At 38.5% G+C, this 25968-nt stretch overlaps 1 protein-coding gene across 2 annotated transcripts in view; it reads left to right on the top strand.

The window, feature by feature from the left end:
* Positions 1 to 17857, top strand: part of LRRC1 (leucine rich repeat containing 1) — a 67725-nt gene extending 49868 nt beyond the window's left edge. For both annotated transcript variants that reach the window (XM_050316061.1, XM_050316062.1), the window contains exons 9-14: positions 2424 to 2542; positions 3598 to 3681; positions 11877 to 11992; positions 12938 to 13110; positions 14622 to 14758; positions 16636 to 17857. In XM_050316061.1, the coding sequence (XP_050172018.1) occupies positions 2424 to 2542; positions 3598 to 3681; positions 11877 to 11992; positions 12938 to 13110; positions 14622 to 14758; positions 16636 to 16794 (788 nt within the window). In that variant the 3' untranslated portion in view covers positions 16795 to 17857. The remainder of the gene's footprint in view (positions 1 to 2423; positions 2543 to 3597; positions 3682 to 11876; positions 11993 to 12937; positions 13111 to 14621; positions 14759 to 16635) is intronic.
* Positions 17858 to 25968: the final 8111 nt, after the last annotated feature.

The raw sequence follows: 25968 nt of genomic DNA, 5'->3' as shown, positions 1-25968 counted from the left end.
TGCACAACTCTATTAATTTTGCATTTTTATTCTCTACATGACTACCTCATAATCCTCTTTCAGTCTTCACTTGATATCTACCAAACAAAATAAAAGTTAATATGTCCTTTTGGTTTCCACTGTATCCATGTCACCATCATAACTCCTCTAACACTGTAGAATTTTACCTTATAACATGCTGTGGGTCACTTAATAAGCCTGACTGACAGTATCACTATAAAAATACAGAATTTTTAGTGGGGATATGTATTTATCTTCAATGGGACAATGTGATTAATCCTATACTGAACCCAGTGGATGACTGGTTGCGCTTCAGCACATTACTCGTTGCCCTTGAATATTCAAACTACAACCTTTCTGCGTCTGACCCCTTAGAACAAGTTCAGTAACTGCAGAATATTTTCTGAAGCACTACCAGTGCCTTTTTTAAGGTACATGATTTTACCCATGCTGTAGTTGTGACAAGTAGTCAGCAAAGCATTTTTTCTCTGCTTCTCATGAGCTGTTTTTCTGGAAAGTGTCACATTGCAAGAGTGTACTTTCTTGAGAAGACTTTTTTTTTCCCCCCCAAATAAAGCTGTAGGGTAAGGAGGACTTATGAATGTGGTTTAACCACATCTAACTTTTAACATGTGGAAAAGAATGGACAGACCCTCCCCCTTTCTCCATATGCTATATGAGAAAAGGGAAATTTTTCTCTGGAAGTTCATCTTGGGGAAGTGGGGTGAGTACTGTGGGTCCTAGAGCTGGCTAATGTGTGTTTGATAGAGAGTTGTACAGCCCCCTGTGATGACCTGAGCTGGCCAGCACAGTTGTTGTACATCAGAAGTGGAGCTGTACCTTCTTAAATGCAACAGCCCATGAAACCTGCTTGATGGAGCTTGTTGGCAGAAGTGAACCTTGCTGATCTCTGTGGAAGCCCCTGGGAGTTGCTCAGCTGATCACCGAATTGCTGGTTGTATTGGTGGAGCCCTTAAAGCAGAGCTCTCATCAGCACCAGTGGGTCAGGTCAGCTGTGGCCATGTCTCACTGAGCCTCTAAAGCCCTGATGGAGCTGGTTCCAGCACCCTAGGCATCACCTCCCAGTGAGGAAGCTGCTTCTGATGTCCAGCTGGGATCTCCCATGCTTCAGTTTACAGCCATTGCCGTCTTACCTGCCACTGCAGGGAAGAATTTGCCTCTGTCATCTCTGTAACTGCCCTTCAGTAGTTGTGGGATATGTAGTTCATAGATACCTCCTTGGCTGCCTCTTGGTGGAAATCAACAAAGGCAGCTCCCTCAGCCTCAGCTCACATGTGCCCTGACCATCTTGACAGCTTTCTGCTGGACCCCCATCATGTGAACAGGGGGAAGACAGGACATGACGTGAATCTGAGAATGATTTTACAGGTGTGGTTTCACTATTTGCAAGTAGATGGGATATAGCAACTTCCACTGATCTGCTGACTGTAATTCTCCTAGTGTAATCCAGCTAGTGTTTATTTGTGGTGGGAGCTTGCTGCTAGTTATATTGAGCCTGGTGCCTTCGATGGTCTCCAGGTCTTTTCCAACAGGACTCTTGTACAGCACTCATTTCCCAGGCAGTACCAGTGCACAGGTTTATTCTGCTCAGGTGTGGAGCTCTGCACTTCTCTGTGCTAAACCTTGAGTTTCTCTTTGGGTTGTTACCTTTCTGTGTATCAGACGTGTCTTCATGATTTAGCATCAGCAGTGAACTTGATATGCCAGCCTATTACAGCTGTTTTGGACCATGCAGGCATGGCAGGGAGGTGTCAGCAGCTAGTGATATCTCCTGAATTTTCTATCTTGGGTTCTGCCCATTCTGGTGGAAAGAAGAAGAACAAGGTGAGCTTTCTGTGCTGAAATGGTATTTTGTTCTTCATGGGAAGACCACCTTCAAAGAAGTTTGATTTCTAGTCTAAAGAATAAACTTGGGTTTCATGTCTGACTAACTGGGTTCTGCATTAGGACAAGGAGACCTTAATCCAGTTTGGCTTTGGGCTGTCACTTCACTGCAAGCCATTCTTACTGCAGCTGAATAGGTGTAGGTGATCTTCTGCACACTTTTTATTAATAGATGTTGTATAATGGAGGAAAAACCAGATAATTTTCACCTGTTTGTAGGCCTTTGGGTAGACACATCCTTGATATTTACATGGGATATGTTCAGATCGCAAATGTATTGCAATTTTCTTAGGCTTAAATGTTGGATATGAATATTTATATTGAATATGAACTCAATGATGTTAAAACTTGCAAAAATAGTGCAAGCACCAAGTGAAGCAGTGAGTTCTTTTTTTTACCTGAAAAAATTCGTTGTTTTTAGAGGATTTCTACAAGTTTTGCAGCAGTAACATTTTATGTAATTAAAGCAGGTATTGGAGGATACTAAACTAAAAAAACACATTTTTCTTTCTGTCCAGGAAAATTGCGGAGGCTCTCCATTTTGAAGGTTGATCAGAACAAACTGATTCAACTAACAGATTCAATTGGAGACTGTGAAAGCCTTACTGAACTAGTTCTCACAGAAAACCAGCTGCAGGTAAATATGGTCATGGCTACTCAAATGGTGGGTGGTAATAAGACCTACTGTTAGGTGCTGAATCACTTAGCTCATTAGGTTACTCACCCCTGCTCTTACTAAGCAGCGAGTTTTCTTTAAATGCATCTTATTTCTTACCTGTTCAATGAATGCTGGAGATCAAGTTGTGTGTAGTAACAATATGCCCTTCAAATGCTTCAGCAATTACATATTCATTCGTGAATCTTTCATGACCAGTAAGGGAATTGGAACATGTGGAGTGTAGGTATCACTTACTTTGTTGTGTTTTTAATGTGGGGTTTGTGCTGTATTGCATTATTGCCAATTTTTCCTGTGCATTATCTGGATCAGACTTGCTGGAAATGAATAGGAGCCCTGAGTGCTGCAGAGCTTCTGCTGTATTGCTCCTTGCTCTGCTGATGCACTCCAGCCAGATATTAAATATGATATGTGGTCAGTTAAAATAAATAAGAATTCCTTCTGTGAGGTGTTTCCTTCCATTATTTTGGAACTGTCTTCACATGACAATGACACTTGAAGAGTAGATGTCACTATAAAGATCTAAGTTTGAGCATTTCTTAAATTCAGTTGGTATGATTGAGTTCCAATCATAAGTCTGATGGAAAGATGCCTCTCTAGAAGTCAGTTCACAGCACCTAAGTTAGGAGATTGCTTCTCAATTAATTTGGAAACCCACCTTATCTATATTATGGAAACCTATGTTATCTAACCTGAAGTTAGATATCTAACCTGAAGTTAGATAATATGGGCATTCTGCACACGTGCATTCTGTACACAGCTCTTGTGTGACTATTGTCTTAGTGCAGAGATCTTTCATGAGTGAATTTGTATTAGAAACTGGCATTCCTAGATATTTGCTCTGCAATATAAACCTTTAGATCTTCTTTGGAAGGTCTGGCAGTAATGAGGATTAACTACACTTCAATTTTGAAAGTGGATCAGAATATTAATTAATTTTTAAAGTGAGAGAAGTTTTGTTCTGACTGTGTGTTTATGAATTCTGTTTGCATATTTTTTTGTTTATGTTGGTACAGTCATTGCCGAAGAGCATTGGAAAACTAAAGAAGCTGAGCAATTTGAATGCTGATAGAAACAAATTAACATCTTTGCCCAAAGAGGTAAGTTTTGTGCAGATGTGATAGTACAAGCAGAAAACTCTTGGTTTCAAATGCCTACAAGAAGTAGCAGTCAGCTTTGGTGCACTGGGTATTCTTGCCAAACTGATCATAATCAGGAACTTGTCCATTAAATCCAAACGGCAGCTCTGGTGATTTGGTGGCTTGGAAGTGCAAAATGTCTTTGCAGTTGAACAAGAAGGCTTGGATCTAATTAGCTCGTAACTGGCAATTCCCAGTGTGGGTGTCAGGTCCAGCACTATTTGAAGACTCGGACTTCTGGTGGGTGGAATGCATTTAAACACCTATATGCCTCGTCTGCATGTAGTATAAAAGTACTGTCAGCCTATTCCTCGCCTCACTCTTGTGAGCAATATCAAAGGGAAAATTTCATATTCTGAAAAGTGGCTCAGAGACTGTCTTGACAGTCTTATTGATTTTGAAGACCTCTGGACTGCTTTTGCCCTTAAATGTGAGGACCTGATGTGACCAAGATACCTCAAATCTTACAGCTGTGATCACTAGGACTTCTTGTCTGTTGTAACAGTGGGTGGAATGAAACGAGGCTATAGAGTTTCTGTTGTGAAACTTAACTGTAACGAAGGCCTTAAAAGTTTAGTTCAGTTGTAAATACTGGAAAGAGGTTAGGGAAAGCAGCATCCTGTGATTGGAACATGGGGCTGTGAGCTGGTTCTGTTTGCATTACTGTTTCTCTGTAATCTTTGTCCAAGTAATTCTCCCCCGTAATTTTCTTATTTGTCTGTAACATATAGCTCTGAGTTTGAAGCTTTTCTTCACCACTTTCAGTTACTTCAGGAGCACGAGGGATATGTACTCAGGTGGCAGCCAATGGATGGAAATTGAGAGGAGTATCAGCTTTGCCTCTCTTTCTTATGGAGCTCAAACATCTCAAGAGGTGATATGAGTAGGAAACAAAATGGCAGGCAATCTGGAGATGGGAGAGAGAGGTCAAGCAGGGATAGAGATGCTGCTGTGGCACTGGCAGCAACAATTCCAGTGTCCTGGATGTGAGCTGCCACAGGCCAGTCACCTAACTGGGAGGGAAGAGAAGGTGTGAGTACTGCAGTTTCTCTAGCAGGACAGTGTTTTTTCTGCAGAGGTGCTGCTGGTTCTGAACAGAAAATGGGAGGGGTGTACCCAGACAGGTTTCATGAATGCTGGCAAGAGGCAAGACCCTGGGAAAACTATGTTTCTGGGTTGGTATGAGATGGCAATTTTGATTTTGTGTTCATTCAGCAGAAAACTTTCCATGTCTATACAAAGAACTTTAAGTTAATACATTACACAAATATCTAAATATCTGAAATATCTGAACTTGGGATTTGTGCAATTTTACGTCTACTCTGCCTATAAGCAAAATTGCTCTGAGTTTGGTATAGCATGTAAGGTTTTACTGGTACACTTAATTTCCAGATTGTCCATTAATGGCTTATATAATGTATAAGCAGTTTCCTTAGTTAATGGAGTACATGGTATTGGAGACAGTGCATGAGGGCAAGCAGTGTGGCTTGGAAGGAGCAGGGATGGAAGCAGGTGAAAGGAGAAGGCTTGGCTTCAGAAGCAGGTAAAGCAGGGTGAATATGGAGCATGTCTAGGGGGAATAATGGGGCTGAGAGCTCGATGCAGAACAATAAAGGGATTAATGCTGAGCAAGATACTGGAAACGTGGAACCAGAAATGAGTTTTAGAGGTGGAAAGTATTGCTCAGTCGGTGAAGGAGTTGGGGATATCCAAGGGTGAAGTGAAGAACGAGAATGTGTGAAGAGAACATCAGTGCACATGAGAGGGACAGAGGGGGGACAACGGAACAGAAGTGGGAAGAAGTCAGGGAGAAGGTGGATAATGAGGAAATGGAAGGTAGTATCTGGAATGAGGTGAGCTGGGGAATTGATGGAGTCCAGGAAATAAAAATGGGAGAGGGTGTTTCCCAGGGAGCTTGGCAGAGAAACAGAGGAAGCAGAGTTCCTTGACTCTCTATCCACTTGTTTGAAATAGAATTTTTATTTTTCCTTTAAAGGTGCCCACACCAATGTGTCTGACTCATTAGAGCAAATACTGAAATTATTTAATGTAAGATTTTATGTTTTGCTCTGTGGAATTTTAATTTTTAAAGGAAGTCAGTCCTTCTCTAACTGGAGGGTCATGTCCACCCTCTAGATCACTGCATTTGAATTCCAAGCTGGTAATGTGACAAATAGAAAGCATAAACAACTGATGCAATGATTTGTCTCAAAAATACTGTTAATATGCATGTATTGCAGAACCTGTTGTCTAGCTAAGGAGGCTTTTCATTATCAGTTTTTCAAGTTTCAGTTTGCATTCCCTGGGCTTAGGCTGTGCAGTAAAATGCTTTTCCCTCTTTAGATTGCCTTCTAACAATGCTGAAATACTAGTTTCAAAAAAAAGGAATCTGCTGGTCTCTGCTCGTCTCTGCTCATGTTTCATCTGTTCACAGAGCTGTATTTTCTTTGTATAGTGTTCTTCTTAACCAATGGCATTTTGCTTTAAACTAAATGTGAGATTTCTATAATGCAATTTTTCTGGTTAAAATTCAGAGGAATTCAGTGAAGAGATACGTTTCATATCTCTAAAAGAAAAACATTCTGTGTAAACTGAGTGCACAGGTATAGCAAGTACTGTTTGCTGTTATGCAAACCATCCACAGGAGCAGCTTCAGGTGTGCTGATAATGGCAAAGATCCCAATTTCCCTTTGAATGGCAGGGAGGAACGATTTGGTGTCTTAGGTGAAGTCTTGGATTTCCATTTTCCTTCTCATCATTACCGACTTGGAAAAAAAGTAATATAAAATGCATTGGCAGAACACTTAAGGAAAACTGAAAAATGTCACCCTTTTTCTGTCTGTTGGAAGGCTCTGCTTGACAGTGAGGGAATCATACTATCTCTTCCATTTGTTGTCATCCTAAACCAAATAATTAATGTTTAAAGCCAGGCACAAGCTTCTGACAGTAGTCATTTTCAATACCCATGTCTGCTGTATGTTGCTTAAGATGTCTCCTGAGACAGTGTGGTGAAGACTGAGGTCTCGGACCTTTGCATATCAGTCAGTGTTAGTATTTGTACACTGGTTCCCCCTTCACAGATGCTGAGTCAGATACAGAAGTAGAGTATGCACCACAGATATTTTTGTTCATTTATCTTCCCCTCTTTTCCTTCAGCTGTTTTTCTTACCTCTTTCATTCTTCCCCTGGTTTACAGAGTGCTAGAACAGCTGTGCATTTGTGGTCTTCATCCTTATAAGTCATGGGTGTATGACAGGCCATTACTGGTTTCCGTTGGAGAGGGACAAAGACACAGAGTCTGGTGCATGTGAAAAACATGCATATGAAAAAAAAAAAAAAGGGAAAAAATGTGAGAAGAGTACATGTAACCAATACGGTATCTGCTTGCTGGTGTCTGTCCTTTCATCCAGAAATATTCCTGTAGCAAAGAGAGCTTTTACAGGTAGGATGGCAGAAAGTATGTGCCTGCTCTAATGTAACCTGGTGAGATAATCTCTGAGTTTTAGCTTTTCTGAGGCAGTGTGGCTTTTTTTTTTTTTTTTTTTTTTGTGGGGAAGGGGGCTGGGGGGAATGTTGATTTGATTTTGTTTTGATAGCAGTTTAAGAGAATTGGATTTTGGGTCAAATCTGTTTAACCATTACATTGCCAGATTGTTTCAAGGCATGTTTGTAAAACCATTCTCTATCTTTTGGTGTAAGATTTCTGGGATTATTGAGGAGTTTTTATGCAAATCCACCTTCAAAGTTTCCTGGTTCAGAGGTTCTTCTGTATTGTGTACTGATTAAAGGTAAAATGTGAAACAGCTGAATGTATGACCAAGACTTGAGTCACTGATGGATTTCATCTTCATTATCTCATCTTGCAGCTTGATCCCTCTCTTGCTGAACCAAGTGGTGAAACAGACTTCAGCAAGAACTGAGAATGTCTAAACCTGTTCATAGTTACAAATGTTTTTCCCCTTAAACTTGAAAGACCTGCTTGGTGACTCTTAGGCATTGAAATCTCACCCTGGCACAGGAGCGCTGGTGAAACTGGTGTGTTGATTTTGGCACTTGCATAAATAACCTCCTTGGAATGTTTTCCAGTTTATATATTTTTGTTAATGAGTCTTTACAACCTGCAGAGATCTTGTCATGTGTCCTTCCTGGCTCTGAGATATATTAAGCGAATTATTACTCCAGTAGGTAAAACTGCAGTATTTTCTTGGCAGTAACTGTGCCTTTTAATTTTGTTTTTAAATAAGTTGAGACTTCTTAGTTGTTTCTGGTTTTAACTTCTGATGTCCTGTCCCTTCCCTCATTTGTGTAAAATTATGTGTTTATGTGTCTCAGAGGGAAAAAAGGCACTAAGGAAAAATGCAGGAAAACTTGTCTTGAGACAGAGGGCAGAGGCAGAGCAGCTCTCTTGCTGTGCTCCTCCTTCTCTACTATTCACCAGTGGTGCAGGAGGTGTTTGAGTGAGTTTGCTGATGATTTTCCTAACCAATTTAAAGTTATTAATAACTGAATAATAGTTAATAATAGTGAATTGGGCAGTTTCTTCCACCTCTAAATGTATTCTATGCTTGCAGTTAAAGAAGTAGTATACTTTATGTAGAGCCAAGGAAAATTCTGACTTTATTTACTTTGAACCCAAAGAAAATTTTGGATACGACACTCTGGAAAAGATTTTATAACACAAGGGAAACTGTGTTTAAATTTCCAATGTATTTATCAGGTTTGTATAAACCTAGTGAGAGTTCTTGATGCTGACAGCTGTTTCGAGAGTTGAATAAAAGAGATGTGTCATTGGACTTTAGTTAACTAATCACATGCTGAAGAGTAATCATTATAGTATTTGTCATAATATCATAATTTTTTTTTCATTGCTTACACCTGTGTGAAAGATGATAACTGCTAAAGGACAGGATAATTGATTCATAGCTTTTGAGTAATTAACAACTGCTGGTGTCTACTTAAGAGTCAACAGAAACAAAAGCAGAGAAGTGATGTGTTAAGACTTGCAGTTCTGGAGGACTGTTTAAGACGGACTAGTAGTGGGTATATGAACGTGAAAAAGCAGGAGGCTGAAGTGCTGAATGCTGGCCATGATCAGAACATAGTGGGGAGCTTTAGTAGCCAAGCTGACATGCTGCCTCTGTAGGCCCAAACCTTACTGCTTCTTCAGAACAAAGAAGCTGTTAGAAAGATGAGCCTCAGACTGAGATAGAAGAGCAAAAAGGTCCTCCATAGGTAAAGTTTTGTGTGGAACCCAGAGGGGTCCTGATGATGCTCATCTTCTCAAGCAAGTCCATCTGAATTGCAAATATGCAGTTTTATTCTAACTTCATAGTGTCAGTGGTCTTAAAATTAGCACTTCAATAGTAATGACCGTTTTCTGCCTGACTGATGTGTGGAGTTTGTTTTTGTTTTATCTTGTTGTTTGGAGTTGGTGTGATGTGACAAGGGAATAACCCTTAAATTAAAGTTGCTAAAATTAACTAAATCTCAGGAGTATGACTTAAGACATGCACAACTCATTTGAGATCTTTCCCTGGTGTCTTGCTCACTGCAGAAGAATGTGAGGACTTCTTTAAGCCTCCAATCCTTGGAACAGTTACCCATGTGCCTAGAACTAAGCACATGCTTGTCCCCATTAATTGAAGCCTGTGCTTGAAATGAACTGTGTGCTTAAGTGTTACATGGGCTTGTGGCCTCAACTGTGTACTTGGTGCATATGCAGTGGTTTGGCAAAGTTTGTTGTAAGCATGTGATCAGACCCTTGGAAAGCATGGCTCTTCCCGAGTTAACAACTCTCAGCCAAACCAGCGGTGTTCTGATACTGTATTACTTCACAGTGCTCACAGCAGTGTTTTCCTTTCAGCATGCCATGCAGTGTGTCCACTTTGCCTCAGTGGTACAACTTCATGTTTAGGTTTTCAAACACTGGACTCGATATCTTTCTGTACTGCTGGATGGGTGCTGTCTTTGTTTGAAATGATAAAGATTTTAGTTTATTTTGAACTGTCAGCTTGTCTTTCTTTGTCTCTGTGATATCTCACCTGATACTGCTCATTAGATGCTGTATTCATTTTCTAAAACAGTTACTTTAAAAAAATTGTCTCTTTTTCTATCTACCCCACTACCCTAGTAAAATTCACTACCTCTGAATGAAACAAAACCTTTGAACAACTGCCTGTTGAGTGATAGAGCAAAGTTCAATTAACAGAAGTTAAAATAATTTAGGAGTTGAAACCCTCTTTTTGGCAGTAGAAAAATGTGTGTTCTGTCTCCCATTTGTTGGCATGCTCTTGTCCATTATGGATAAAGAAAAATAAATTGAACATCTTTTGTATTTTCTTAATTGTTAGCCGCTTGGAAAATTATGGGTCAGGTAAATTGATAACCCTGTAAGTATTATTCAGTCCACAGTTCTACTGTTACCTTTCATTAAACTGCTTTAAATGCATGATGACTCAGGCCGTCTGATTCCACTGCTGCATTTCTCCATTGTCAAAAGTACAGAAGTTTTGGTCTCATCAGGACTGCATGGCTTTACTTTGTCTGTTTGGCTAAACTGTTTGGATCTCCATGCTCCAAGACTGAATAACGCAAACTTCATTCATGAAAAGCGAACACCTTGTGTACACACAGGGCATCACTTACCAGCTCATCAGCATTCACTAATTGTATTTCTTGCTTTTCACAGCTCCTCGTGTTAGAAACACCAAGTAGACACTTAGTGTGTATATGTATTTTTTTCAATGGCACTGTATTCTGTGAATATGTGAGGGCACGTCATTTAAGAATCTATACATGCTTTAAAGTGAGTAGCAGAATTCTTGCATTAAGAAAGTTTGCTCACAATTTGAGCACTGGTTTCTAAGGGCTTTGATTCACAAGCTAAAATGGCTAACAAGGTTGATGCTTCCGTTGTAAACACAGGGCCAGGAAAGCTGATAATCTTGTGAAATAGCTGCATTCTTTAAGAGTGCAGTGATTTAGGGGAAACATCACAGATTTTGTTTTGTCAACAGAATCTTGCACTGTAACTTTTTGCTGTAAATAGCTTGTGAATCAGAAGCCTCGAGCAGCTGATTGCTGCTTTCTTCCATTAAAAAGCATTTATGATACGAAGGAAGGTGAGCGGTGTATTTGTTTTATTTTGTAGTCAGAGTTGCATCCTTTTAAAAATGGCTTTTTCCTTGTAATTAGCGTAGGTTAAATCAACATTGTTTTTACTTTGCCGGTTAAAAACCTTTTATGGTAATTGTTTGTAATCTCATACGTGGGTTTGGACTGAACAGTGGATTTTGCAAAAACACAACTGACAGCAAGAACACATGTGCTTTGCTCTTTATAGGAGTAGCTCCTTCTGGAACATAAAACTGAAATGTGCTTTTTTTTTTTTTAATCAAATATGGAGGGTTTATTTTTCTGAAGACATCTACTTTTGGTGGAAAATATAGATATTTTAAGGGTAAAACTGAAAAATCCTATCTTTTGCACCCAGAAAACTAGCTTAAGAATACAAATACTTACATTTGGATAAATGGGTAGAGACAGAGGATATTAGATTACAATAGATTAAAGAAGGCCAATTCATATGGGAATCATCTTGAAATTAGATGCTTTTAATGAATCAGGGCATTAAAGATTTTACTCAGTCTTCTGGTTCTTGGGAACTCTTCATTACTCTTTGTGGCCTCGATAAATGTTGGGAGTTGATTGGTGTGTTTAGCATTTTGCCTTGCCAAAAGCCCCATTGTTTTTACCTAAGTTACTGAGAGGAAAGAAAGAAAGAATTAATATGTAAAATGCAGAGCTAGAAAAAGTTAGGGGTAGGGATTTTTGGGAGTGTTGTCTACAGAGTAGCCTGTGTGTGATTACTGGTTTCTTCCTTGTATGGAAGGCTCTTAAAGGTAGGTAGAGTGCAACCTATTTGTAAAGATACGCAGCTACAGATCGTTCAAGACACTGCTCCAACAGACTTGCTTCAGGTCAGACTTCTTTTAAGCTAACATTTGTTTGCAGTCTGTACCTCTGGGTGAAGTGTCTGGCAGGCACTGTAGCTCGAATGCTCTGTGACATACTCTGTGACCAGCACTGCATGCCTTTGTTATACTATCCTATGGGAACAAAATCAGAATTTTCCCCCCCCTTCTTCTCTAACATAGGTTGGGGGCTGCTGCAGTCTCAACGTATTTTCTATACGTGACAACAGATTATCTCGAATTCCCTCTGAAATTTCACAAGCCACTGAACTTCATGTCCTGGATGTTGCTGGAAACAGGCAAGAGATTTTTGTGTTTTCATGTTCTTTTGCTGTATTTACTTAATTCTTTCTGATAGCAAAAGATACTAAATATGTATCTAAGAATGAAGTAATAAAAACCAGTTATGACATTTATGTTAGTGTTATGGTTGAAAGTCTGAAAATAGTCTTTCCCCTCGGCTAAAAGTAGCATAAATTGTGTGTTTTCATGAGTGTGATTTTTTTTTGATTACTTTGACTCTGAGGAAGAGAGAGGATTTTAAAAAAAAACCCTCTGGATTTGTATATTTTGGAGTTAAAACTGAGAATCTAGGCAATTGCTAGAGCTTCAGTTGAAACTACCAGCCATAACACCAAGTAACACTAATATTGAATGTCTTATCTTTGTGATGCAGTGCAGGTAGCAAGGAAAGCCACTTTGACCTTGTACCTTCTCATCAATCTTACTGTGCTTCAGACATCAACATGCAAAAATGAGTGGATTAAAGCATAAACCAACAAATTAGTTCAGTTTCTTAGTAGGGAGTTAAATGAAACAAACAAACAAACAAACAAAACAAAGGAGGAAAAGCAAATGGTATTTCTTATATGCAAAGTAATTGTCTCAGAGGCACTTACATATTACTGTTCTGACAGTTGTTTATGTGTAAGACTCCTGAGCAGAAGCAGCTGTTGGCCTTCCAGGGCATTTCACTGCAGTAGAGAAAGCTCAGCATAGTTTCACCTGTGACTCACAGCTACAGAGGATTATGGTATAAAGTTAAGCTGCAGAGTTTTTTTTTTCTAAAGAATGGAGTAATGGAATTGATGATTACTGCAGTGCCTCTTATTAGAGGCAATAATTTCAATCCTATTTCTTCTAACTCAATGATATATACTTAAATCAACTTACGACTATCTATTAAGTCTCCTACAGATTGCCCTGACTTCTTTACCTTTTTTTTTTTTTTCTTTTTTAACTAGGCTGACGTATCTTCCCCTCTCCCTGACTACCTTAAAGCTGAAGGCTTTGTGGTTGTCTGATAACCAGTCCCAACCTCTACTGACATTTCAGACTGACACAGACCCTGAAACGGGAGAAAAGATTTTGACATGTGTATTACTTCCTCAAATGCCTTCTGAGCCCGTTTGCCAAGGTGAGTGCCTAGAGTCAGCTTTTCATTATGCTTAGAAATATTACTTCTTTGTTTACTATGTTTTCTGTTCCATAAAGGTTTGTAAAAGATGCATAAGGTCTAATGAGCAAAGTACCAAAGTTCTGCTTGATTTTTCACCAATAAACTTTTTTTTCTTTTCTTCTGTAATCAGTCTTCAGAAGACTTGAAAACTTGGCAGGAAGTGTTACTGAAAATACAGTGACAACAGCTACAGTAAATAAAATACAGACCTGGAAAAAAAAGACTTAGATCATTATTCTGAGGCTTGCCAGTGGGCCAAGTAATGATGTCCATATTTGTGCACATTGATTATACATCTTAAATACATATATATGTTGTGAAAATTAGTACCTTTCTGGTTTTTTTAAACAGAAAAAATGAATTGCATAGCTAGTAGTAAGCAGTAGGCACTTTACTTTTTAGCAAGCTAATTTTCTTTCAAGCAAATATGCTGTACAATAACTTTATTATATTAATTAACAAGTGTAGAATTGCAGTATAAGTTGTGTTTACCTTTTGTGTTGAAACTTGCCTCTGGGTCAGGTGGAACCATAAACTCTTTTTCACTGTTGGCTGGGTTGCTGCTCCAGTAACTTCTGAATGTTTTTTGTCCTCAAGTTTTAAAGCTGTGTGAACACTGAAGGGGATTTGTCTGGGCTAATATTTAAACTTCTGGTGTAATCACTGGAGAGTAATTTATCCTGTGCAAGAATGGACTTTAAAAGAAAATCATGTGAATTCTTCTCCACTGAGGACAAAGGGGGCCTGAGGAGAAAAGTTCAGCTGTAGATAGATATCTGTATTGTACGTACCCAGACGTGTCAGTCCTATGTGGCTGGAGCAAATAGAAACCATTGAAGCAGTAGGAGTGTAGAAGTGTCTGTTTTATCTCAGCTTCTGGATTTTAAGAATACAAATTCCATAAAAAATTAAAATAAGTAAATGAATCAACCTGTTTAGATGTAGAGAAAATAAGGCTAGTTCAAGAAGAGGAACTGAGGTAGACTGACTTTCTCTAAAAGCCGTACTACTAGAAATTAGACTTCCTCAGCTCCAGGTGAATTTCATAGCTTCAAGGCTTGGAATTAGGATTGTTGGATGTGTACGCTTGGCAATATTAAAAGGATGAAGTCAGTAAAAGCAATGATCCTGTGTTAGGAAATCCATTTAGGGAACTGGCTAATGTCAAGTGGCAGTCATGATCCAGAAGAAAAGCTACATATATTAAATTATATAATCAGCCTCTAAAATCTGAAACAGTCCAAGTACAGAACTATCTCATTTATACAGAAACTATTTAGTGTGTGTCCTCAATAACAGAAAATAAATGCAAGTTCTATTTTCTCCTCAAAAAAGTAGAAATAGCCACTTGTAAATCCTGGATGAGTGATTGGGTGGTTATTGCAGTTATTGCCAATATAGCATGTTGATTGTGTGGATCCACATGCGTGTTGCTGTGAATCCTGAGCTGCATCTTCCTGTTCTAACAGATAACCTGCCACGATGTGGTGCATTGGAGAGTTTGGTAAATGAAATGTCAGACGAAACATGGAACGAGCGGGCAGTGAATCGAGTCAGCGCAATTCGCTTCTTAGAAGATGAAAAAGATGAAGAGGATAATGAAATGGTATGTTTTCCCAGCCTTTGGATACCTGCAGACACCGTGACTTTAATGCAGAAGTGTAAAAAGTATCTGAGCATTCTTACTGTAAATATCTCAACTGTAACTGCATGTTTTGTGTGTACACTTGTAGCAGAAACTCTTCATGTTGACTGCTGAAACTTTTTATATTGACTTTAAATGCCTTTTTTTTTTTCTGCTTTGAATATAACTTTTATATTCTGATGCATGGCAGTCTTTGTTTTGCTTTATTTTCCTCTGTCTGCTCAGGATATTTTCTTTCCAGAAAGAAGATAGGATCTTTCTCTGCATCTTTGAAGCTTTACTGCCTGAAAGTATTTAGGGTCTAATTTAGTATTCCAGCACTCTGGCATGTGTCTCCATTAAGTTTGCCATTGTTTGTCTCTCTAATTTCTATTACCAATCTTTCTTGCTCTCTCTTTCTTTTTTTTTTTTTTTTTAACTCCACCATTTGCCATGAAACAACCAGAGTGTCCATAAACAGTAGAAATGTTGCTCATTAGTTTCCACTTAAACAAAGGATGTGGGAACATCTGTCACTGTACTTATAAGACCTCTCCATTAAGTTGGTCTCTGCATGTCCTGAAGATCAAAATGCAACATGATCTGTAGTTTTACTAACTTTTATTAACAATTAAAACTCTTTGTAAAGATTAAAACTTCTACAATCACATTTTCAGCATGCTTCTCTGATGCTCTAAAAAGTTGCTGGTGATCTGATGCTCTATAAAGTTGCTGGAGATCCTCATTAGATCTCAGCTTGGGATACTTCAGGGCACTGTGTATTATTTTACTTTAAAAAGTGACTATAAAAACTTCTAGTTAGTAAGGTAAATGAACAAGCAAAGTAGTTGCTTACTCCAAAGCAACAGAAACTAGATGTCTCTTAACCAGCATTGTTCGTAGACTGTTCATAAGCAAGTTCAGAATGATGCTGCTTAAAAGCTGTGCAAACCTGAGAACGTCCATACAGGAGCGAGGGCTTGTGTGTTAAAGATAACAGTCACGGTATTACAGCCTGATTTGAGGCAAGGACCTTTTTAGGGAAAAGAAAGGTTTATGATCTTACTGGGGAGAAGGAAAGGCAGATTTCCAAAGCAGTCTTGACCAAAGCACCCATTTATGGGTCATCAGTTCATCCGTAATCTGCATAGTTTACATGTATGCCACTAAAAAGTAACTGCATGTATATGTTTATTATACATATATTATATTTGTGGTGTTCTGTTGGTCTTCGACCTGGATGCTAACTGCAGTTTTTGTAAATTTCATTTTCCTTGTAAAGGTTTCAGCACAATGATGTTAAGACATTTTTGTGTTTTAAGAGGGGAGAGAAATAATCCCTCTTCTTTCTCTCAGGATACTTGTTCTCAATTGACGAGAACACCAAACTGTGTGATGGGGCTGGAAGACATACAAAGCCTCACACAAACGTGTATTTGACACTCTAAAGAGATCTTGTGGGATTCTTTCAAAATCAGATGAATGTTTTCTATTTGAAATGTGATCTTAAATCACTTACATGGTTTTGGGAGAAAAAAAAAATCCCCAACTACATTTATGAAAGAATCTTCATAACTTGCAATTGTACTTCACTTGAGTGGGTTTCAGATCAGTAGGCCAAAAGAGGAAAAAATTTGCTCCTAGACAGTACTTAAAATCTCTTTCACTATCTCAATAAACAAGCAGCTATGGAAGTCATGTTCAGCACAGAACATCGTAGTTTGAAAAGGAAAAGGGGGGATAAAAAAGAAAAAGAAGATACCTAATATTTGGTATGTGAATGCTGAAGCCTTGAAAGTGTTATGTTGTTTTCGCAAAGAGACGAAGGCAAAACCATTTATTGCACTGTTTATTTTTAGAGAACACTTCTAAGGCGAGCCACTCCACACCCTGGAGAATTAAAGAACATGAAAAAGACAGTGGAAAATTTACGGAATGATATGAATGCTGCTAAAGGACTGGATTCAAACAAAAACGAGGTCAATAATGCCATTGACAGAGTGACCACTTCCGTGTAGAATTTCATCTCCAGGTTTTGCCTCCTGTGTCTTCCCCTGCTGTTGAAATGTTCCTGTCGTCTTCTGGGACCTCACTGAGCCCCTTTTTGTTTTTAACCAGAACCTGATTCATCATCTCCATACACGTGAAAAGTGCGGCCCGCTGGAAGAAAGTGCCTTATTTCATCCAGGCAGTGAACCAATAATTTCCAAATCAATATTGTAATTTTAGTAGTCCTAGGCTTTTTAAAGTTTAATACACTACTGTATGCAAAATACAATATTTTTGTCTTAAACACAGGGGAAATAATGCTTTTCTTTTCCAGAATGCTGGGATATCTTCTCCCCAGTGGCTGGATGTGGTGGTGAGAAATATAGTTTTGTGGGAAATTGATACACTTTTTTATTTTTTTGGCAGCTCAGATGGTGTAAATTTTAAATTTTTGTATAGGACTTTCATAACAAGATGATGTATTTCATTTTTAAGAGAAAATTTATCTTGAGCGGTACATATTTTAGTATTTGTGGAAGACAACAAGTTTCATGGACAGCTGTATTCATTTGTTTGTACCACCCATTGTGCCTTATTGTGTCTTGTATGTCATACTAGTCTTAAATATAGCAATTCTTGAGGAAAGTGAGTAGATGTGGTCTCCTGCTTTAGATATGTCTTTCTTTTCAGACAGTAATTTGTTGGGAATTTTACAGCAGAGAACTTTTGTTCATATTATGGGATCTTAGCTCGTGAAGCACAAATGTTGGTTTTGTTGTAAACAGAATTAAGATTTAAATGACCAAACTGCTATTGTTTATTACATAATGCACTCACACTTTAACTTAGTTGTAATGAAACATCTTGGTTTGGATGCCGTGTTGCATTGCAGTCACTAGAAGTTCATGCTTCCATTGTTTTTTTAAGATGTGCCATCTGTAAAATAACTTGAAAAACAGCACGATAGACTTTCAGAAGCACAGTATCAAACTAGTTTTATGTATTACACAAGAAAGCATGATTCTTTAAACTGCTTTGGTGGTTTTATAAAAATATATAAAACCATAATAAAAAAAATCTTTAAAAGCTTCAGTAGATTCATTGTATCATTAAAGTGATTAAAGTATCAATTAATACTGGAATTTACTATCATTGTTACTGTGTTGCACTTCCAGTGGTCCAATGCTGATTTCAAGGGCTTATTTAATCTGTGGGTTCTAAAGGTAAGTATTAACTAAGTTGAATTTGGTAAATAACAGTATTGCAAAGGCTGATAAAGATTGTTGGTGTCTCTGGGTTGTTTATGTGCCATAAACTAACAAAGACCACTGACTGGTTCAGTGCAGGGACTTGAGTAGTTGGACTTCAGAGCAAAACTGTCACATATTTAGTGTGAGATGATACAGTGAACCCATATTGAACAAAATGAAATTCCTGACACTTCAGGAATGGCTAACCACACCCCTTCTGATGATGAATGTTTCTTCCAGAAAGTGTGGGTTGTATGAGGATTTGTGGGAGAAGATAGGAAAGGAAAAGATCAGGGAAGTCCTAATAACTTGTGTTTTCAAATTAATACCTGCAATATGTGATAATTTTTTACTTTACCTTTTTAAATTTTGATTTGAAGCTTTTACAAAAGGCACTGCTTTCTTTTTGATATTGAACAAGTAGGTCTTGCAAGCCATCTGCAAGTTTTCAAATCTAATCTACATTAATTTTAATTTCTCATCCCAAAGAGTCCTCATTTCAGCTTCAAGACATGGTTTCGTTGCAGGAGGTCCTGCAGGTTTGTAGGTATTAGGTCAGTTCAGGGGTAGTGCAGTTTTATTCTTCCCGAGGCAGAGCTCTCCCAAGCTTATTCTTGGTAAACCTCTGTTAAAATAAAACCAAAAAGGAAATGAGCTTTTGGTACAACTGACTCCAACCCTGAACAGAATTTTCTTTTTAAAGTACTTAATGAAATTGACACAACAAAAGTTTAAAAACATACCCAGAGTGCAAGTAAACCTCGACAAACCCATTTGAGATGGAAAAGCATTCCTAAAATAGACAGTTACTGAAATAGCCAAAGGCAGCAAGACTCCGTGATGCCAATTTTTCATTTGGAAGCTGTGGTTTGTTTTGTTTTTAGTGTCTGCTCCATCAACAAGATCAATGTGTAAAGTCTGGATTTGGGCCTTGCCTGACATGCCACCAGATGAAAATAATTAACTGCCCCTGTGCACCTACTCCCTCCTGCTACAGGCAGAACAAGATGTAAAATCTTGTTATAACTCTGTGATAGGTGCTTTGTTGCTCAGCAGTTGCTTTTTATAATTCCAGGAGGCTTGTGGAGACTATGCTGCAGCCCACAAACCTACCAGAGGACAGGTGCTAGTTGCTGCGTCTGCTTTGACACGAAGTAACTGGTCAGCAGTCAACTGGTTTTTTATATGTTTTGTTTGCTTGGGATTTTTGTTGTGCCTTTTTTCTTTTTTTTTTTTTTTTTTTAATAGTGAGAAGAGTATTTGTTGTGGTTTCTCTGGCTGCAGGTGAATGGGTGTAACCAGGCTTGTTGCCTTCATTTGGGACGGTTTCAAACTCCTGCACCCAAGGGTGCTGATATTGTCTCCTTGTGGTCATCTCAGCCAAAGATGAGTTATATGAGTTGCTTATTGAAGGTGTTTGTGTCCATTCATTTGTAAAAGAAAATAAAATGAGCCCAGAGTAGAATCCAGCAGTTGCCTAATGAGAGGCTGGAGGAGCTGAAGTCCGTCATCAGACCGTCCAGCTACAATCCCTGAAGGAGTGTTGGTGTTCCTTGCTTTTCACTGCCATCTGTCTTCACTTTGTGAATCTGTGCAATGGAAGTCTGGATTTTCATTATATTTTTTCAGTCAGTACCTGGGGAGAGTTAAAAGAGGAGAGGTGTATTTTTCAGTCTTCTACACGAACCCTGTGTAGCACTGTATGCCGTTAATGTCTTTTTTTAATGCTTTTTGGGTGAGACAATTAAAGATTTTGCTCTGCTCCAGGTAGTTCAGCAGTGTATAAAACGTAGTGTAGTATTTGAGTCGAGCAATAAGTGTAATTGCCAGCTAGTGAATCCCTGAGGTATGGCAACAGCTGCTGGTGGTGTGGGATAATTGCAATTGAAGTGTCATTTCTTCTTCAAGCCTGGCAAGATGTTTGGATACTTGCTGTGCAAACAGTGACAAGTGGCTACCCTCTCTCCCCGTAATGCTGGTTCAGAGTGTCTTGCATGTCATTCTGCTTGATCCAAACCTCCAGCAACTGAGACCCCAGAATTCCCCCCCATCTCTTGACTGGTGCAAGCGTGTGCCATTTTATGAAGTGGTTTAGGTGCACTTCTCTTCCCAACAGTGTTGATAACACTCCAGGCAGTTTTAACCATGTTTCATAGCCAGAAAAAATTGGTGATATTCTGGTGAAACTGTGTGTGTCATTGAAAGCATGAGCCCTCCCTAGTCTCTGTTTGGCTTTTTTCTTTTGCTGATGCTGTGAGGAACCTGAGTAGTGAATATGATTTTGTAAGCATGACTGACTTTTTTCTCAATGAACTTCTTCCACTTTGTTTTGTAAGTCTTTTGGGAGGTGGGTTTAATGCAAGGAAAGACAAAATTTGCATCCTGTTTTATTAGCTATAAACAGGTAACCAGGGAAAACCAACTGACCATAGTGGTGGAGTGGACTTAATATTAACCTGTCATTTACTGCGTGCAGATTCTCTTTATTGAAAGTCACAATTCCATAGTCTTGAAAGAATAGGAGAAAAAAACAAACATTCTTGTGCTACTGTTATTAGTGTAGCAATGGATTTTTCCATCCCCTCTGTGTTGCTCCAGGCTTTTCTCACAGCTTCCATATAATTTATGTGTTAAGGTTATTTTTCTGGCTTAAATTCTATATTTTTTATAAATAGCATATTGTAGGAAAATGCATACTGGAAACTTGCATAACTCTCTCCTTTCCAGCAAGTAACTTGTTTGTGTCCTGCTTAGACTGCTTCTTGTCTAGCACTAGTACTTTAGTGGTGCTGAGTGAACATTTTTTTGATGATTAGCTGCTGGCTGCTCATGATTTCAGCTTTTAAGAGGAGAGTAGTGACACCAGGAATTTGAATTTTTTAAAAAGTGTATTTTTAGTATATCAGTTTATCCTACCCAGATAAATGTAGATGTCTTCCTCCTACTGAGACAGAAGCACTCTGTTTATCAGAAATGTCTAGACCTTTTGTTAATGGAGAATTCACTGCCATTCTTTGCCTTGACTCCAAAAATAAAATTACTTTTTCAAGTGACTTGATAGAGTGTTTCCCATCTTCAGTTTCCATCAAATGCATAAATCTGTTTTAGTGCTTGGATTGCTATCAGAGAATATGACAAAGGCCGAATGGTCTTGACTATCAGTTATAGTTTTGGGTGTTCCCTTCCTTCTGAATAAATTGTGAAATGTTCAGAGGGCCAGTGCCTTGCTCTTTCATGCTGAAGTCAGAAATACAATCAGTATTCCACCAGCTGAATGAAAAATGTGGTTTGTTTTTTTTGTTTTCCAAAGTGGAAGAGCACATGCCTGTTTTGAGGATGCCTCTGTGGGCTGCTTTGCAGGAGCTGTCTTACTCCCTTTTCTGGTGGGTGTTGGAGATACTACTTGTTTTCTTGCCACGTTCATGGTTCTTGTGGCAGCTGGCTGGTCAGTCATGGGCTACGCCAGAGCATAGGGCTTTGAGGAAGGAGCTCAATGACTGTAGCTGGATTGTGTACTAACTTCAGGAGCAAGGGTTCATGGCAGTCTGTTTTTAAATTTATAAGTTGTTCAGGGTGTTGTGCTAATTAACACTGATGTTGTTAGTCTATTAACACTGAGATCTTAAAAACGTAGTTTATTTTTGTACAGGAGAAGCCCTCTCTGAGAAGTACAGCATCAGTATTGTCCATGGGGAGAACTCTGTGGCTCCTCAGTGATGTTTCAGAGAAGAGTTTTAGCAAATCTCCCTTGGCATTAAAACCAGGAAGTGGACACCTGATGTCCAGTAACCTTTGACACTTTTTCTCTAATGTGCTCATCTGTTGCTGGAGAATGTTGTCTTGACTGAAATCTCCGGAGGTGTGGTAACAGCCAAGCCCAAAATGTTTGCAGCGAGTACTGACTGTGGTAACTTTCCTCAAAATCCACAGATGCATGCAGCTTCCAAATACCACCAAAGCATCGGCAGCTTGGATTTCAGATTGTAAGCATCCTCAGTATAATGCAGGCACAGGACTTTGAGGAGTGAAGTTAGTTTTGTGTTGGATTAAAACTGTCTTGTTTTGAAGCAAACTTGGGCAAGTTATAGGAATGTGTTCTTGATATAAGCAGTCTTATTCTATGATCATTCCCAATAACTTGCCAGTTTTACCCAAACCCAAGATAAATGGGCTGCTTTAAACCGTTCTGAAGTAGCTCACAAGAGACATGATTGTCCTATGTTTCTGGAAGATTGAACAGGGCACTACATGACTACATGGTTATAAAAATGAATTTTTTAATAGTTCATTGATGACATCATGGACTTCCACTTAGCAACTTAAAACCAAAACAAAATCTGAACTAACTAACAAAAAGAATGTTTGTTTGAATATTACTGATGATTTTTTTTTCTTTCAAAAAGGGAGAAGACTGTAAGTCTAAATAGCATTTGCATAGTAGATATTTTTAGGATAATGTACAGCAATTTTATTTTTTTAATGATGTTTCCAGGAAATTAAAAAAAAAAAAATCTTATCTGACTACTCAGTATTTGAACATCTAAGTTTGACATTGTCATGTATTTACTGCTAGCAAGGTTTCCCCATATAAGGCTTGCTTCCATAATCTGTTCAGGCAGCTTTGTTGCCTCTCCTACAGTGAAAACATATTCAAGGATGCCTTTGTTTCAGCAGCATTTTGTTTAGCTTTCATTCTTGTTTCATGCGAATTACGCAAAACTTTCTTAGAAATGGCCTTTTGTACTTCAAAAAGGGAATGAGTGAAATAATTTTGAATTAGAGGAATGTGTTATTATAGTTGTATTTAAAAGGAAAAGAGTGTTATGTTCTTTGAAATGCATCTTTAAAGACATTCTCTCCCCCATAATTGAGTTATTTAAATAACCTTTTAAATAGAAAAATAAGTGAGAATGTTGTTTGGGGTTTTGAGTTGAGTTGTAGTAGCAGGTGTATGACCATTGAAGTGTTCTGTAACTGAAAGCACTGGATTCTACTTGCCAATGAAGATGACGCTGTGGCCATAAACAGGGTGTTTCATTGTCACTGTGTGATTTCAGTGTGGTACTTCAGAGACATGGGTGGCTTTCATGCTTTGGCTTTTATTGTTAGAGTGTTCTTTTTCATTCATGAGAATGATTTAGGGTGGTACATAGCATTTGCACACCTTTGTTGCCTGGAGGAAATTAATTCTCCAGAGGATTTACTAGTGAGATCTTACCAGAATAGACACCTTGTACTTTATGAGAACAATTTGTCCTCCTAACAGACTGGGGTATGATACTAAATAGTATTTATGTTAAGGAGAGACTGCTTTTTAAAACATGAAAAACATGTTGAAAGAAGGCAAAAGGGGAACCCACCTTGGACTTGACTTGCTGCTGAAATAGTGAAGCAAAATGATCCATTACCAATCAATTAGGATCATTAACAATGAAGGGATAAGACAATGTGTTTCCATGGAACATAACTTCTAGGCTGATAAATATTTTCTCTCTCCAAACAAAAACATCGGTGTTACACAGCCTACATACCTATGAGAAGCTTAAAGTCATAAATACTGAATTTGCCTTTTTGTTTTGTTCTAGTTATTAAGGGAATGTAAATCTATGTGCATCTCACTCTGTGTTTGATACTTATGACTTGAAACAATGATGTTTTTCGTCATTGTTTTTGGGGTCTTAGCTTCCCCACATATGAAACACAAGAAAGAACTTCCAAACTTACCAAGGTAGTAAGACGACCAATAATCTGTAAAATTGTATAAGGAGAACTGATTTTTCTTCCTTAATATTAGGATATTTGCCAGTAACCTATTGTCTAATTGCATGGTCCTTTAGTGTTTAATATAATGAGAATGAGCTAATACATTACTGGAGGTTTTTTAAGACAGTTTTATTTTTGAAATACAAATTTACTGTCTGTTAGCTGAACTACCTTGAAGACTAATGGAAGCTTGTTGCCCATCTAAAGCATTTTTCTTTAATACATCAGAGTAGGAAGTTGGTTTTATTTTTGGGAGGGAAAACAAAATCCAGTAAAAAACCCCAACAAATTGAGGGGTTGCTTTGCATTAAAGCATAGCAAATAGGGCTATACCTTCCATCTCTTCCTTGAAGCAACTGCACACGACTGGCCTTGCTAAGACCTCGCAGCACTGTGTAGCATCTTGGCTACTCTTATCTTTGTCCAAAAGGATGCAAAGCATATGGGCATCATAACACCCTGGCAGTGGCATTCCAGCATTCCTGGATTTCTCTGTTCCTTACTTTATATTGCTACCGAATACTGGATTAAAAGTTCACTCTTCTTATTTCTAGTCCCTCATCCTTTTCTTTTATCAAAAAGTATCAAGTTGTACAAAACAACTGAGGATTAATATTTGTTTTCAAAGTAAGGGTAGCCAGTGCTCCCAGCACCTGCATTCATTGGCATTGTTTCTCCATTTTATTTCATAAAAGTAGAACACTCACGTGCAAGCATAGGCTAAGAGACATTTCTGATTGTCATGTCCCATCTTCTGCCATTGCTGTAAGCAAATTGTGAAACTACTTTCATAAAGATAAGGCCATCCACAGTACTGTATAGACCTAGTGAAAAAGTGAAGAGTTCTGCCCAAAAATTGTCCTTTGGTTTCTATTTTACTTTGAAGTACTAAAGATCAAGAATATTGAAGACTAAAATCTCTTGGGTTGCAGAAGTTGTTAAACAGGTACTGAATTCTCCTTACAGGTGTATGCCAGCATGAGGAAAAGCATCCTACCATAGGAGAAGACAGGGAGCAGGAGTGCCGTGTAGATCTGTGTTCCCAGCTGAGCTGTGAGGGGCATAGGAATGAAAAATCTACTGATGCTCATCACCTTGCTCCTCATTCATACAGGAGGCTGCCACTGCAGTTGAATGCATGCCTAAAATGATAAAGTGATTGGCAGTATAAGTTTAATTAAAAATCTCTGTCTGTCACTTTGAAATAATAGCCTTTACTGCTCTTACAGAATTTGGCATGCTGGGTTTGAGAAGCTGTTGTTTAGAATTAGGGACTGGGGTCAAAGAAAGATGAGATATTTCCTTTGAAGAAGTTAAATGCTTCCCTGTACCTATATTTATTTTTAGGGTGAAATTGCTTAAATGTTGACAAGGATTTAAAGTGTCTCTGAAAGTACCCTGAACATTGGGAGTTGTGAGGTGTCACATTACCTATTCTGAAATAAAACAGACCAGACCAATAGCAAACAATTTCACCTAGTGTGCTGTTTACCTATCTGACTAGAATTGTTATTCCCCTAGTTAATATTCACAGAAAGCAAAGTTCCTGTTTAAGGGTACCCTATGTTTCCTTATTCAAGACAAGTATAAAGAAATACCAGGATCCTGCCTTGCATTTTGAATAGTCAGGAGAAACGGAATCTACTGCTGTGTCCTGATTGTTTGTGCTGCTTTCACATCGATCAACTAAATTGACAGTCAGGTCTAGTGTCCTGAGCAATGCGGTTTAGAATAACCATAAATTTGGGCTATTATCAGCAAATAGCTGTATCACTGAGTGTCAGTGCAGTTCAAAATATGGTCTAACAGCAAATTTCCTGCAGAGGCCAATCATGCCTTCCTTGTACAATGCAAATAATTATTTGTTGAGGTTATCCCCTTTTCAAGACTCACAGAAAGGTCTACAATGTTTTCCAGTGAGATGCTGAGATATTGTCCTTGTGCGTTCCTTAGTCTTTTGAGCCATGCTGAAACCAAAAGGAAATCAAGAATCCCAAGGGGAGCTCCTTCGGCACCTGAAAATGAATCAGTATGTCCAGCATGAACTGCCTTGTCCTGCCTCCTTTTCTTTTTCAACCTTAGATCTTATACAGGTGGCGACATCTGAGTTGCTGGTAGCAGTGAGAAATCTTTGTGTGTGTGTGTTATGTGTGTGAACATAACTATTCTGCATTTAAAAAGGAAAATGAG

Source organism: Myiozetetes cayanensis, unplaced genomic scaffold (genome assembly GCF_022539395.1).
Source record: "Myiozetetes cayanensis isolate MyiCay16 unplaced genomic scaffold, myiCay2020 scf2-11, whole genome shotgun sequence".
Classification (NCBI taxonomy): domain Eukaryota; kingdom Metazoa; phylum Chordata; class Aves; order Passeriformes; family Tyrannidae; genus Myiozetetes; species Myiozetetes cayanensis.
Note: the sequence above shows the minus strand (reverse complement) of the source record. Positions and strands in the feature narration are given on the sequence as shown.